This window comes from Nematolebias whitei, chromosome 19, assembly GCF_014905685.2.
Source record: "Nematolebias whitei isolate Nwh7 chromosome 19, NemWhi1, whole genome shotgun sequence".
Taxonomy (NCBI): domain Eukaryota; kingdom Metazoa; phylum Chordata; class Actinopteri; order Cyprinodontiformes; family Rivulidae; genus Nematolebias; species Nematolebias whitei.
The window spans coordinates 8,117,513-8,133,451 of NC_056516.1; the positions used below are offsets into that span (position 1 = coordinate 8,117,513).

The following is a 15,939-nucleotide window of genomic DNA, read 5'->3' on the forward strand; positions in this document are numbered from 1 at the left end:
TGTTGACGCATGTTTATAAACACAAAGTGTTGACGCATGTTTATAAACACAAAATGTTGACGCATGTTTATAAACACAAAGTGTTGACGCATGTTTATAAACATAAAAACAGAACTGCGGTGTCACAGCAGGGACATTGATTAGAGCACTGTGACGAATGTGTCTATCCTCATGTCATACATCCCTACTCTGTGACTACCATGATGGCTCAGAGCCGTATCGCAGTGGATGAATTCAACCCTCCTTTCCATCTCCGCACCGACTTGAAAGGTAATATATGAAAGGGGTAACAGAGTGAGAGTGATTGTTTCAACACTAGGGTCCTTACAAGATTTTCTGTCACATAATCTGAAGAGACTCGTGAGAAGTCAGACGGGAGAGATGCGTCAGCCGAGGTTGGGGCAAAACATTTTCCCTTAACACAAACTGTTAGATCTCATCTCATCCTCGTGAACTCATCATCTTGTCTCATCCCATCTTGTGGGATAAGTGTCTTGTTACACCCCTATTCATCCCATCAATAACTCCAAACACATAATATGTTGGTGTTGAATGCAGAGAAAGCAGGTTGGTCATTAAAAAGTGATAATAGATGTGGTACTGTAAAAGCATTTGAGTGCAGCGACTGATGTTGTCAAACTTCATTCTTTTTTTCATTACACAGTTTATGTTGCCAATCATGCAAACGCTTGTCCAAACATAATATTAGAATAGCAGATGAAACTAAGACGAAACAGGTTGAAGAAGCATACAGTCAGTAGTAAAGCTTCAAATGTTATCTTTCTGTAATTCAACAGGTTTATTCTACCAGTTTAGTTCAACAGATCTAATAAGAACTTTTAAGCTCAAAATAAAGAGCTTCAAAGCTGCTTAAAGGAGAATATATTGTCCACAAAGACCATATAGCATTATTTTGATATTGCTGTAGGTCTATAAAGCTGGTCTTTCCTCGTGTTACTTTGAATTGTCCTATATAACAAGATCAAAGGTCTCTTACAGTTACTCAAATCTTTTTTAGAAAATGTCACAGCAGTGTTTAGCTGACTGCATTTAATTTAAATTAAACCCCTAGTCTTTAGCACTCATGCTGCATCAGAAGACAGCAAAATCATCCATCCTAAAAACTCTCCGATACATGTGTTTTGGTTTTCAGATAAAGAGAGAGCACAAAGACAGTGAAAGTAAATCACGTTAACGAGCTGTCAGAATGGTAGTTTGAGAAAAAACAAACTAAACTTTGAAAAGAATCTGCACTGAATTAATCATCTGACACTGGCTTGGAGTTTAAGAGAAAGGCATTGAACAAATCTGCAAATCGTGTATTAAAAGCTGTGGCCCAAAAAACATAGTATCTCGACATTTATTACACATTGTAAAAGGTCATCCGATGCTGAATGACAAATGTTTAAAGCTCAACGTCTCCACGCACAAACGTTAAAATGTGAACTGAACCTGCAGCAAAGCAAAGGAGTGCCTTATGCGTTGTCCAAACCTACATAAAACAATTAGAAAGTGACTACATCACTAAAAATGGGCCCTAAACTTTAAAATCTCATGTTTGACGAGCCTGGTTGCAGTGAGCGTTTTGTAAAAGTTTCACACTTTTTTCGTTATTGCTTTCATTATTATCATTTTATTATATCATTGTTTATTTCAATAAGAGGGCCATTTAACTCAACATACAAATAAAACAAACCACCACACTGGTGCATTTTATTCGGTCGATACATTACATGCAATATTTCTAAATATAGCACTGTTTTTATGCACTATATAGTTTATTTGTCCTGGATGTTCCTTGTAAAGAGGATAGATAGCGAGATCTATTTATCTGTGCAGCTTATTGGACCAGCAGCTGGTGAGAAAAAGTCAGCAGCTCACCTTCCACAGAAGTTCACACTCTCTCTCCTCCAGTGCTTTCTTGTGCCTCAGAACAAGCGCCTTCACTTCAGTCTGCACCACCTTTGCCTTGATCTCCACCTGCTCCGCCATGGCCTGGACCTTCTCCATGCTTAACTGAAAACACAAAGAAATGATGCAATCATACATTAAAACCTCCACAAGTTGGGAACAAGCAAACGTTGAAATACATGATGCATAAAAAAACCAAAACATTCTTGTTTCACATGCCACCGGTCATTTTTATTTATTAAAGTACATTTTGCAGCCAAGACATTGTTTATAGTTGTAAGAATATAGAAAAACAGTATAAGGAAAAGAGTCCAACTATTAAAGTACCGAGAACGTATGAAATTGCTGTGCTACCAATTCAACTTTTTATGGCATTCAATTCTTGATAATAGGACTATTTTAACACATTTTCAACACACTACCATAGTTAAAATTTAAAATCATATTTGTGGTAAATTTTTTTCACGACAGTCGTGATATAAAAAAATGAATCAGGAACTATTGGAAAAGATACATTTCCCTGGCTAGTACACACAACGAGCTGCAGGTTTTTTGGGGGCTTTTCCTTCGTAACCTTTGGTGTCTAATGTTCTGAGGGAAAAGGAGACGGAGATCAGGAATGGGAAGTAACCTCACTGCGCGAGAAAATCATTAACTTTGTGCTGAATTTTAAAACTTCTGCTAGTCAGAGAAGGCACTGTAGCATTTATAAACATTAGAGAACACTATTTAAAGCAATTATTCAAATTACAGTAGACTGAGTATTAAATAAGAGTGCGTACAGAAATAAATCACAAAAATGTCTCAAAACTATTTGTTGCATAGTTTGAATATTCCAGCTTAGTAAGCTAAATCGTCAATAACAAATAAAAATTGTATAAACTTTTGTAAAGTTTTGACAGCCTAAACTCAACATTATATAAACTATGAAGTCATAGTTCCACTTCTAATCTAAAGTACAATAATAAGCTTGACAGATTTAATGGAGTCGATAAGATACATTTTATTGTTCCCGCAGGTGCTTATGTTTGCGTCAAAATTACACTTGGCTGTCAGTCCACACAACAAAACAAAAAGAGAAATGTTGTTTTGCTTTTGTATTTGCTATACTTGTTTTTTTTCCTTCTTCTAGTGTTTACATTCTGGAGTGTCTGCTCCACATCTGTTTTCCAGTTTTTGGTGCATCATCATGGTAGCACTACAGCACAACACGCAGGCCTGGAATAGTCACTGCAGCAATTTGTGTGATTATCATAATCTTGTTATTTTTTTTTGAGTGGATGAGAACAGTGCCATGTACACATTTTCAGAAACAACCATTTTTACTACATCGTTTTGTGTAATGAATGGTTATGTACCATAGAGTTTCAAGGTTGCTGTAATTAAACCCTTACCTGATCTTGGCTCAGGAATCCTAGCCAATTATAGACCTATATCTAATCTAACTTTCATCTAAAAAATTCTAGAGGAAATGGTTGCTGGTCCGTTACATTATCGTCTTCAAAGAAATAATCAGTTTGAAGAGTTTCAGTCAGGTTTTAGAGCTCACCACAGCACTCAATCTGCACTGATGAAAGTTACTAATGATATTCTCATGGCCTCCGACAATGGACTTGTGTCTATACTGGTCCTGTTAGACCTCAGTGCTGCATTTGATACAGTTGATCACAATATTCTATTAGAGACTTGAATATTATATTAGGATTACAGGAACTGCTCTAAAATGGTTTAAATCATATTTATTTGATAGATTACAGTTTGTAAATGTAAATGATTCTTCATCATACACCAAAGTTAGTCATGGTCATAGAGTTCCTCAAGGTTCAGTGCTTGGACCAATACTCTTTACCTTATATATGCTTCCATTAGGTAAAGTTATAAAACAGCATGGAATAAATTTTCATTGTTATGCTGATGATACACAATTATATTTGTCCATGAAACCCAATGAATCCTATCAGTTACTTAGACTACAAGCATGTCTTAAAGACATAACCTGGATGACCCTTAATTTTCTGCTTCTGAATACAGACAAGACTGAGGTTTTAATTTTTACACCCGAGCATGTGTTAAACATAACGAAAGGCTGATTTGCTCTTTAAAAAGGCTGATTTTAATGAAGTATATTCATTCAGACTTTAATAACCTTTATTAACAAAGCGGTTAGAAAGCTCACATTGTTGTGCAGTTGGCTTTTTTACTGAGCTTGGTTCTGTTTGGTTACGGCTTCTTGTTTCTTTCTGAATTTCATGATTCCTATGCTCTTGAATGCACCGTGGCTGTTCCGACAATACTGAAGGCACCGCTCTGTGTAAAGTGCCGTGCTGCATGCTGTGCGTTGGGAGATTTTTCTCTCCCGACACCGACGTAGCCTTGCTGTTTGAGCTTTTGTTTGCTCTTTACTGGATACTGCTGTGTGTAAATACCAGAAGAAACACAGCAAATAAATCACCCTAAAGCCCAATTTGCACGGGGTTAGTTTTACCTAGGGATCACATGATATTTGTAATAATTACAGAGATTGTGTTGTTAATCCCATGCGAATCGGCCATGTCAGTAATTTATTTGTAAAGTAAAAATTCACCCGCAAATTACCTACTATATTTCTCTGAACTCCGAGGTCCTGTGATAATACTAATCCAATGCGAACGGGCATTTCTTTGATTTGGACAGAAATGGACGGGATCCGACATGTAATGAGGCATTTTTTGTTTTTGTTTAAGCAAATTGGGAAAAACCTAGAACAAGGCTATTTTAAATGAACGTGCTGCTCGCTTCGATGACAGCAGATGTGGAGACGTGCACGTGATCAACTGACCCATCCATCCATTATATTTAACCACTTCTTCCTTTTTGGGCAGCGGGAGTCGCTGGTGCCCATGTCCAGCCATCATTGTGCAAGAGGCGGGGGACACCCTGGACAGGTCACAAGCCCATTTCAACTGGCGGGTCAGCGGATGTGCGGCCGCTGGCGCACGGCCTGTGACAGCTGTACATGAGCTTAAAGTGGCTTTTTTTTTTTTTTACCTCAAACCGGCCGGTTGGACCTGCCTCCTCATCAACAAGTAGATTAAAGAATGCACAATATAAAATTGTGTTAATTTTCTTTAGTGCTGATTCGTAAAACCACATCAAAGTCTGAGACTGGCCCGGCCCGCACATTATTCTGGACTGGCCCAGTTGTGACAACGCAGCGCGGTAACATCATAACCGGAAGATGTCCATAAATTTCAGCTAAATCTCAGGCTAAATATCCCGTGCGAATGTGCCACATAAAAAGCAGACCGTGGGGAGTAATTTATTTATTACACGTGGTCCTTAGGTAAAACTAATCCCGTGCGAATAAGGCTTAAGCTGGATATCTGTCTCCGTGTTTTTTAATGAGAAGGCAACTTCATACCTTGCCAGTATAAACCAGTTAATTTCCTGAAGCATTTGTAGCAGCTACCCAGTCATTTTCACACCCATCAGGAATTTACATCCATGTCACCAGTGTCTCCACTGTGAGTCAACAACTATTGTGATGACTGATATCTGCATATGCATCTAGTCTGTTCACAGTAGGAGCTGCAGCAGCAGGCAGTTTTACACAGCAGGAGGTGGAGGGAGCGGGTGAGGGGCTTGATTTGTATTCAGTGGGGGGGGGGGGGATGCGTGAAGGTGCAGACGGAGAAAAACTGGCAGATTTTCAAGTACAACTTTACATAAAAGAGTATGAGGTTATATCGTTTTATATTGATATAGTCTCATTTTATACACATATGAAATTATCTCTATTTTAAAAAGAGATCGTCCAGCCCTAGTTCCAATGTAAAAAAAACTAGGTGGTGTTTTTGATAAGGACATGACTTTTTAGGACTGCAGGACTGCATTACTCTACCTGTGTAATATCACTAAAATTCATTCAACCTTTATTTATACAGGTTAGTCTCATTGAGCCTCAGGCACTCATTTACAAGAGAGACCTGTAAATTTGGAAACATCTTGTCCAAAAATTATTCAGAAAAAACTGGTTCATGTATTTGTCACATCTAGACGGGACTATTGCTATGGTTTATTACCTGGGTGTCCAAAAACTTTTAAAAAGTTTTCATTTAATCCAAAATGCTGCTGCCAGGCTGACACATTGTCCACTTTGAAGACTGGCTTAAAACTTTTATTTTTGATGAATCCTATAGTTAGGGTTGGCTTGGGTTTCCTGAGCTATCCCTTAGTTATGCTGCTATAGTCTTAGACTGCTGGAGGACAAACTGACCACATTTCCTCTCTCTGCTGCGGTTTTTACTTGCTCTACTCAACCTGTTAGCATTTATAATTATTTCTATCTTAACATTTTTTTTAATCTTTCCACCTATAGAAAGTACATCTTGACCTGTCATACAGTGTTTGTTTGTTCCTCCTTCCTGTCCTCTCAAACCCAGCCAATTGAAGCAGATGGCTGCTTGTCCTAAGTCTGGTTCTGCTGTAGGTTTCTTCCTGTTAAAGGGAGTTTTTTCTTTCCACTGTCTCCTTTGTGCTTGCTCAGGACGAGAGACTGTGATGAAGTAAAGATTCAACACGTCTGCTGCTTCCTTAGAGAACTTTACTAATTGTTTTTTAATCTACGTGAATGTTTTTGTACAGTGCCTTGACAACTTCTGTTGCGACTTGGTGCTATATAAATAAATTGAATTGAACTGTAAGACCAGTGTGTACAGGGTCTTGACGACATGGTCAGCAGTTTGGATCTCAGCTCAGTTTGTACAAAGGTTCCATGCTGCAGAACTGAAGAGTTAAATGTAAGAGATTTGAAACTGATTAATGCATCGTTTTTTGTCTATATTCTGATTGACCTCATTTTGTATTTTGCTTTGTGTGCTACCTGTTGTTTTGTCTGTACAGCACTTTGGTTGGCCTTGTTGCTGTTTTAAGTGCTTTATAAATAAAGTGGTATGGTATGATATTAAAGAATAATATAGTTTTTTATTCAACATCACAACACAATTGTCATAAAAGCCAGAGGAAGTTAAATAAAGAATATTTTTTCTCTAATCATTGTGTCCATAGAGTGATTAGAAGTTCATTTTATTATGATGCAATGTGCAACAACCTGCAGCGCTTCAGTACAATGTTTGTTTGATGACAGTAATTTTACTTTATTAGTTGAATTTTAGAATTTTATTCATCCCAGTACAAAACTGCACAGTTTATTACAACATAACAAAATTATTTTAATAGTTAGAACATTTCATTAGAAGATAATCATTTTACAGTATCCATTTTAATTTTACAGGACTGTAATAAATAACACTTCTTGACGGAGCACAAACAATGACAAGAGGAGACCGGTTTTATTACTACCTAAAGCAATAAAACTCCGGTGTAAAATAAAAGGTCTTAGCATTTACGACGCACAATTTGGGCTAAATGAGTATTTCTCAAGAGTTTCATCAGGCTTTTCTTCTGGCGTTTTCTGGGAGGTCACAGAGCGAACTGGACCTCACAGGCACGAAGGGGAGGAGGGATAAGGCTTCCTTTGTCATATATGCCACAAAGATCAAAGGTCACCTAAACCTCTACAGGTCCTGAGCCACTATCCTGGTCTTAAGACACATACGGCCCACCCCCCCATAGCACCCCAACACGAACAAAGCCTGGCAGCATGGTCTCTTTTCTTCTTGGCCTGCGTGTGGGAGATGGCCGGCTAAAGGAACAACTAAATTACAACTCTAGAAAGGTAGCAGCAGGACGAGAAAATAAATAAATAAAAGAAAATGACATCGGGTTGGTAAACCTTCTTTAACCGTTTTCTTTTAGGTGCTTTTTAATTTTTTTCTCAGTTATTCTGTGTTAATTAATGTCCATTATTGACTTTTCTCTCTAATCTTTTCTCCTGCCTTCTTCATCAGCGTAGAGTCTCCTTTTTATATTTCTCACATTTTCTGTCTTCTCGGCCTCCGTCTCCTGCTCCCAGTCTCAGTGTCTCCATCATCTTCATTTCTCTCTGCTCACACGCCCCCAAGAGGAGCGCAGCTTGGAGCACAAAGACAGTCAAACTAACCAATGAAAACGCAGAGGCAAAGAGCTTTGACCAACCAGAAGGTCACAAGTCCGGGGTGAAGGGTCAGGAGAGATAATGGGTGTAGAGTGGACGGAAATTTCCTACCTCAGGGGACAGCAGCGCGTGTGCAACGTGTATGTCTGTGTGTGTGTGTTTACATATTATCTGGCGTCAGCATTTACTCCTGCGGCACCCTGGACAAAAGTGGACAAACACGCCGAGCAGCACTAGGTGCTGCCAGATGGTGGGCGGTGTGTCTTCTGACTCACCAGCTCGCTTCCTGTTCAGCTCGTTTAATAAAATATAAGCACTGCCGATACCTTTTAGCGGGCCTGATGTTTAACTCTTTGCAGCAGTATCCATGCCGTGAGATCTTGAAATTTCTGAACAATCCAACAACACTTGGCCTGACATAAGTAATCAGCCATTAAGATACAAAGTTTGACCCAGCCAGACAAAGGTCAAGCTAAGAAATGGATAGGTGGGGCACATGCTTGGTGAAGGAGATAGTACATGCCAGAGTGTCATATGATCTCAGTGAAACAGCTAGAGTTTCATGTTTTGGGCAAGTATTTACCAAGGTCACAACTCTGCCCCACCTTCCAGGCAAATGAGATAACACTGGAGCGACTGACCCATCCCTGATAGCTCAGCTTGTCAGATTTAAAACTAGTTATAGGTGACCCTTTTCATTCTTTAATGGATTCAACCCCAAAAAATGTGCTTTTAATGAGTTTTCAAAGCCTTACACATTACAACTAGTGCACTACTTTAAAAGCAAATGAGCTGATAATGGATCTAAATAATGTAATAATGTAAACATGTTTGTATTCATGTGAATATAAGCTTTTAAACTGGACTGAAAAACCATTCTTGAAACAATATATATTTTTTTAGATTCACATGACTGCGTACTACTGCTCAGTGATCAGTGTTCCTGTCCCACATTACTGTTGCACAATGTGCTTACTTTAGGTTTTGTGCAATAGAGGAACAAGGTAAATAAAGAAGGAAATCAGAGAAAGACCAAAAAGGCCAAAGGCTTGGGACGATTTAAAACAGAAGTGAAAAAGCTCTACAGTGAGATGTGGGGCTCTTGTCATAAATAAGCCCATGAAGGCAGCCCTGCGTCACAAACTTACTGATGAGTATCTGAAAACAAAAGCCCCTGTAGACACAATCAGTCTTTATTAAAACAGCAGATGCAGCTTTCTGAACCTTCACACAAAAATTTGAGTAAAGAATTTAAAGATGATTAAACGCAGTAATGTGCATGTCAGAAAGGCGAGTGGTTCTGTAACATTTAAAGCTAACGGATGAAATGAGGTTTAAAAACTGAGCAGCTAGACTTCTATTCAGTTTCTGTTTAATTTTATTGTTTTTAGATGTGCCATGTCCTGGATGCCAGAAACTTCATCAGCAAGGAATAAAGTCCTTCTACAGATGGACAGTTTTTACAACTCTTTAGTTGTTGGATTTGTGTGTTTCCAATAGAGAGGACTTCCATCTTTTCAGCTCTGATAAGAGGCTCACCTTCATTCACACCGATTCAGTGACAAAGAAACATTTTCTGACAGGATGTCGCAATCAGGTCAAACAGATATTCAGGTAATTCCCATTTTGCTAGACATACCTGTCGGAGACCATCATGTTGTACGACGACAAAAAAATCTGTGACGGACTGACAAAAACATCCTGAAATCTCATCCCTGAACAAAGAAATGCAAGTTTCAAGGGACTGATAGCGTTGGAAAGAAATCCAAAATGTTCTAGAAAGAGTTTCTATCAAAAAATAACTGAATACATCTTTGTGGCCCGCTAACATGTGCACATGCAGTTTTGAGTGGATTTGAAGTTTTTATTGTAGGGACATTTCAGCAGATTGAAGAAAAACTAAAAGCTGGGAACCACTGATCTAGTACATGTATATCTACACACTTGATTAATTGATGGATTATTAGACAGATTACTAATACAGTTGATAGAGGCAGGCTCTGATTTTAAAGTTAATGTTATGTGGAAGAACTCATGTTTGTATTTTGTTACAGTAAAACTTAATTTGTTGGAATGAAAGACTTTGATGCAATCAACCCTAAAAATGACATCTGAAGAGGCATTAAAACGTCATCGGTCGATTCCTCGCGCCAAACTGAAACTCACCACGAGCAGTCGTTCAAATGTGTTAAATTAAAATGGTCTGTTTTTCCAAACACAATATGAGATTTATCACAAACAATTTTAATACCACCCTCTTCTGCTGATTTTAGATCATTTTTACCATTTTGATTTTCAAATATTCAGCAAATGCAAACAGATGCTGGTCAATATTCAAAAATAGAACTGAAAGGTCAAGAAAAGGGAAATCAGTGGCGGAAGTGTGATGTTTTGGCTTTAAATATATATATATATATATATAGAAATCTTTTTTCTAATAGTATTTAATGGTTTAACGCATTAGATTAATTCCCAACATTCCTCTTGAATCGTTTTAACAAATGCAGCCCATAGCTGCTCCTTTTTCTGTTGTGTGTGTATTTACTGATAAAACTGAAATGTAAAGAAGGTTCAAGCGGCTTCAGCCTAAACTACAATCATGTAAATGAGGAAAGACAAAGCATGATGTGTGAAGCAGCGTGAGGACTTGGGGGCGTGAGCCAATGGGTGAGAAGGGGAAGGGCGAGGCTTCCACGTCTTTAAAAGAAGAGGGTATTTTTCCTTTCTCTGAAATCCTTTAAATACCTCCCCTCCCCCTTCCCCACCCCCCAGCGAGACTCCTCCTCCCCTTTGACCCTGAGCCCTGCCCCCGCCGGAATTCAACACATGCGACACACCCCCTTTTTTAGGGGCCAGCTGGACACCTTTGACCCCGGGCTTCCCAGCAGCCCCGGGACTGGTCACTCTCAAACAGATCCGAGCTGATCGGCTCTATTAGCAGCTCACTCTGCGCTGCTAAGAGGAAAATTGTAAAGACCCAGCTGCTCTGCCCAGTTTTAGTCTTTATACGAGACGGACGAGGGTGGACTGCTGCTTTAATCCACCTTAGGTGGCCAATCCTGTGCTTTGATAAGAATCTCATTTAGCCTACAGGAGTTAAACTTAATGACTGCTTCTGGCCTTGCTTCATTGAGCTGATCACATTCTAGTTGCAGTTCAAAGTTGTTTTCCTTCCTGTTACGATGCATAAAACGTTCCTGCTCTGGTTTCCTCTCACCTGGACAGCCTGCCGTCCCTGCTGTGCGTCTGCCAGCAGCTGGATGGTGATGGTTCTGCAGTCCTGCACGGCGTCCTGCAGGTAGACAAAAGTGTGGCCCATGTGGCGGCCGACGCTGCACTCCCTGCAGATTGGCACCGAGCAGGTTTCACAGAAGAACAGGAACACCTGGGGAAGGAGAGTCAAACATGCATGGAAAGATCAGTTTTGCTTTTGGAAGCGTAGTTTATTTTGTAGTTTATTGTTTGTCATATGCAGGTCAACACAAGGTCAACAATGCAATGAGATGCTCAGGACGAGAAGAACTGCCTCAACTTGCCCATAAAAAAAAACAAAAAAACAAAGCATGCAACAAACATACAAAAGCACATAGCAAGTACAGAGTTTAACATACACCAAACTCATGGTACAGACTGCATATATGAGCACATTTTATTTGTGTACTGCTCATTTGTGTACACAATTTTGTTCCACCTCATGTACCACGATATGTGAATACCAATAAAGAACCTTGAATCTAAATTAATAAAACCCTGTTCGGTACAAAAACAGTGACGATAAGTACCTCCAAATTATACTGAGACTACAGTTGACTACAAGTGCAGCGAAAGACCAGAGCGATGACTGATCTCAATATTACGCCTCCCTGAGATAACACCACGGTGATTTTAGATCTGGACATTAGCCTCAGATGCCTTCTGTCAGACAGAGCTTACAAGCCAGGTTTAGCGCTAAGGAAGGGTTGAAGACACCCGTAACGACCATTTCAAAACTCGAGTGACAAGACTGCATACATGTGAGAATCACGTGAACATCGTGAGACCTTCTGGAGACTCCCTCACGAACTCCTATCAACTAGTCGCAGCCCAGTGAGAGGCCGAACGATGAGCCACGGCCTCCCGTTCTACAGCTCCACAAACACGGAGCTAATTTTTTTTAAAGAGGAAAAAGGCCATGAATGCTAAACGGGTCATCCATATTCATGTATTAACAGGGAGGTTCACATTTTTAACACCCCAGAGAGCTTTTCTCTTTCAAAACACCACTAGAAAGGGGGAAACAACCTAAGCGGGTGAAACTGGATCAATATCTTTTCTGGACAGTTTTTAAAGTGACTTTCTTATTAGGTTTTTAAACTTAGCCTTAATTATGTCATTTTCTGTTGAAACGGATGATGAGAAAATGTTGAGACATGTATACTGCTGGAATAAATCAAATAACAGTCCTCATCAAACAACGTAAAGACGTCATGTGGCCTTTGCTGCTAAAAACGCAGCTTTTCGCCAAGGCCCAGGTCTGAATGCTGATTGGTTGTAATGGAAAGTTAATTAAATATGCACTGTGCATCATATCCCAAAGAGACCCCACATCAATGGCCTCCAGTAGCAGGAGAGCGGAGTGGACGGAGAGCGGCCTGCAATCAATCCATCAATATTGGCGGTTCCCTTGGGGAGCGGTCTAATCTAATGAGTCACACACAGAGAGACACACCTCCCCCTTTATTTGACTTCCTCCTTTCTGCCTTCAGCTCCTCTTTGAAACCTTTTTTTTCTTTATCTGCTGAGCTCTGGCCTCTAGGACAGTCTCTGTACCATCCTGTCACTCAGTGCCCTCCTCTCCTCGGCCTTCCTGTCCCGTCCCTCCCCCTCCTGAGATCCAGAGGGACTGGGCACAAAAGGCAGGAATGTAGCGGAAGAAGAAGGGAAATGGATGAGGGCGGACGCAAGGATCAAAAACAAGGACGAAGGTGCGGGAGGACCAAATAAACGTTGATGAACGACAGTCGTAAAACATCAACTCCATTTATGAAGTTTAGTTAGAAATGACTACTTCAGTAATTTAAATAGATAAATATTTTAAAAACAATGACTCATGATTTTTTTTTTTACCCATTTGTCCAATTCAGGTTACTATAGACATAAAAGGCCTCACATTTCTTTAAAAAAAAGAAAGAAGTGTGTTGTTGGTCTTTCATGCAAGTTTCTTTAGGATTCACCCAGCTGTTCATGAGATGTTTTGGCAAGACGCGCACAAAAACATCAACCACCTCTCGTTTGGCTTTAAAAAATAAAATCCTTCCTAATCAGCACATTCATTTTACCCATCAGATTTTATAATCCATCTGGAAATCAATAGTAATTATCGACTTTGTTGTCTCACATTTAGTTTCTATTCATGTATGGAAACATGTAGGTAAACCAAAAGAAGAGCCGTCAAAAGCACCGACATCCTGTCTCGTGGAACTACGTCCTCTGACAAACAGCTGCAGACCTCCTCTGTTCGGTGCTGCTGAGGTGTCATCACCGCCCCAGGAGTCCTTGAGGTGAAACACGCTCCCCCATGAAGTTGTAGATTACATAATACACAGGCATCTTGGAACGCTGGTCAATAATATTGATTGGCACTGAATACAAGCTCTTCTCTCATGTCTTCATGGAGTTTTCCGTGTCCTCTCTGCCTCCAATTTTACTTTTCAACCTCACACAGAATCATTGTTTTAATGTAAGGGCTTGTGAATTATGAAATAATGTTGTTTTTTTTCCAAATAGGAACCAGGAACTTGTGTTGCTAAGACGGGCCGTGCACGTGCAAGTAATGGAAAAACACCAAGACGATGTAAATCAAGTGGCACAGCTGTAAATTCCACAGGAAACAGAACGAGAGGCCTTCAGGCACGACCGATTACTTAAGATTTATACATTGCAACTACTGTGCAGCACAAACAAGTGACGAGCACAAACCACGTTTAAACGTTTTGTGGGTTCTTGAACGCATCACCAGCTGCAGAGCTTGGAGCAGCAGGCCTCGCTCATGTTGTGGGAAGTGAGTTATTGTATTTCATTAGCGCACCGGATGTCTCATTGTCCGTCTCGTCTTATTTTACAGCTCAATTCTAGTTTTTTTACATGGATTCTGCCACATAATCAGCTCTGAACTAGTCGCCGACATGGTTGAGGTCAATGTTTTTGCACATTAATTTAGATAGTCACATTTTTATTCTGTACAAAACATTAAATTAAGCTTCTAATACTTGAATCACCTGTTAGTTACTGAATCTGGAGTAAACTGAAGATTATTGGTCAGTCTTGTTCGGTTTGCCTTTAATGCACTCAACATGGCACATCTACATTAAAAACATTCAGTAAAATTCATTTAGTTGCACTCGTCAGTAATTGAACGAGATTTATAAATATTGACTTAAGTTGTGAATAAAAACAGCCAGTGCTGATGTGAAAATATCAAAAACATCTAAAATTATTGTTTTAACCTAAATGGTAATTAAGATAAAATTCAGAACAGTTTAAGTTTATAATTTGCAGCCTTGCCCTGCTGAAACGTAAAAACTCTGATATTGTGAAAATATTGAATATTACGCAACAAAACCAATATTGTGAGTAGCATGTTCATAATTTGCAACATTACAGTAAGAAAACCGAATCATTTGTGGCTAAAAGTCATTAGAATTGTGCGTCTCCTGGCTTTGTGCTCACGTCGCAGCAGGAGCAGCTCCTTTTCCTTCGTCCCTTCCTCCCCTCGGAGAACTGGGGGAGAGGGCAGCGACTCAACTCTCCATTAAACGTGCAGCAGGCGCTGGCCGAGGGGGCGGGGGAGGGGACCGGTGCCGTGTAATGTCACACTCTGGTGCCAGAAAAACCAGGACTGCTCTCCGAAGTGAGAACAGGCATTTAAAACAGGATGAATAAATCATAAGCTCAAACAAAAAGGCATTTATCGATAAACGATGGGACAGCATGGTTATAGGCTCTGGGGCTAAAATAAAATGAATGAGCGAACAAACTGTTGATCAAAGATGGGTGTAGTCGCCTTCATGTCACTCCCCTCCCCCAATGTTTTTGCATCTTGAAGACTAAGGTCAACTGGACGTCACCACCTGGGATGACGTTTTGAGGGTGGATGTGACTGAGAACACGTCCACGCCAGCCGTGATCTCCAGCCGCTTCAGCTGCCTCACTTCAAGCAGCACAGAGACCAAAACCAGTTTTTACACCAGGCTGTAAACGTCTTTATAGCAGCTGTAAAGTCCTGAGCTTCAAGACGGGTCTGTGGGAATTCACTCCTTTGTTGCAGTGGAGTCCGACAGAACTTCATTTTGTCTTTTGGATAAAAGACTAAACGTTTCAACAAGAAGAATCCGTCCAGAGGACCTGACTTAACCTAGTTTAGAGTCATCTACCTGGATTATTTAGAGTGCATCTGGATATTCATTTTGAGACATTTATTTTTTGCACAACTGGTCATCTTGAGAAACCAAGCACATTTATCCTCAATTCATTTATTACTATTAACAGTAGGGGTGTGAATCTCTGTCTGGCAATTCAATTCAGATTTTTGGTGTCACGATTAGATTCATGAACAATTTTCAATTCAGAAATGATTTTACTATTGAAATAGTCATAAAATTTTGATTTAATGATGTAACTGACAAGACGAAAAGATTAAACAACAATGTAAACAAATAGAAGGGAGCTGGCTAACTAGCTTGCCGTACGGTGGCCTACAAGACCAAATTTGACGGTGACAGGTGGACACGTAATGCCATATGCAGTACGCTTGGGAGTAGGAGCGGAAAAAAATCTAACACATTTTAAAATTGATTTATGGGCTTTTAGAATTGATTCAGAATTGCCAGGACTAAGAATCTAGATACTTTAATAAATAGGATTTTTTTCAGCACCCCAATTAACATGCATTTTGTTGGGACTGTATTATGTTCCTCAGCAACAAACTAGAAGCTGAGGTAAAAAAAAAAAAAATG

The 15,939-nt window shown here is 39.7% G+C and overlaps 2 protein-coding genes across 2 annotated transcripts in view; one reads left to right on the plus strand and one right to left on the minus strand.

Annotated features, from left to right (window-relative positions):
- The window catches only part of LOC119425684 (growth factor receptor-bound protein 10), a gene marked incomplete in the record, with an annotated part of 634,378 nt that overhangs the window by 137,501 nt on the left and 480,938 nt on the right, over window positions 1-15,939 (plus strand).
- Window positions 1-15,939, minus strand: part of trim71 (tripartite motif containing 71, E3 ubiquitin protein ligase) — a 50,127-nt gene that overhangs the window by 11,441 nt on the left and 22,747 nt on the right. The window contains exons 3-4 of the mRNA XM_037693226.1: window positions 11,163-11,330; window positions 1,882-2,016 (exon numbers count right to left, since the gene is read on the minus strand). Of these exons, the coding sequence (XP_037549154.1) occupies window positions 1,882-2,016; window positions 11,163-11,330 (303 nt within the window). The remainder of the gene's footprint in view (window positions 1-1,881; window positions 2,017-11,162; window positions 11,331-15,939) is intronic.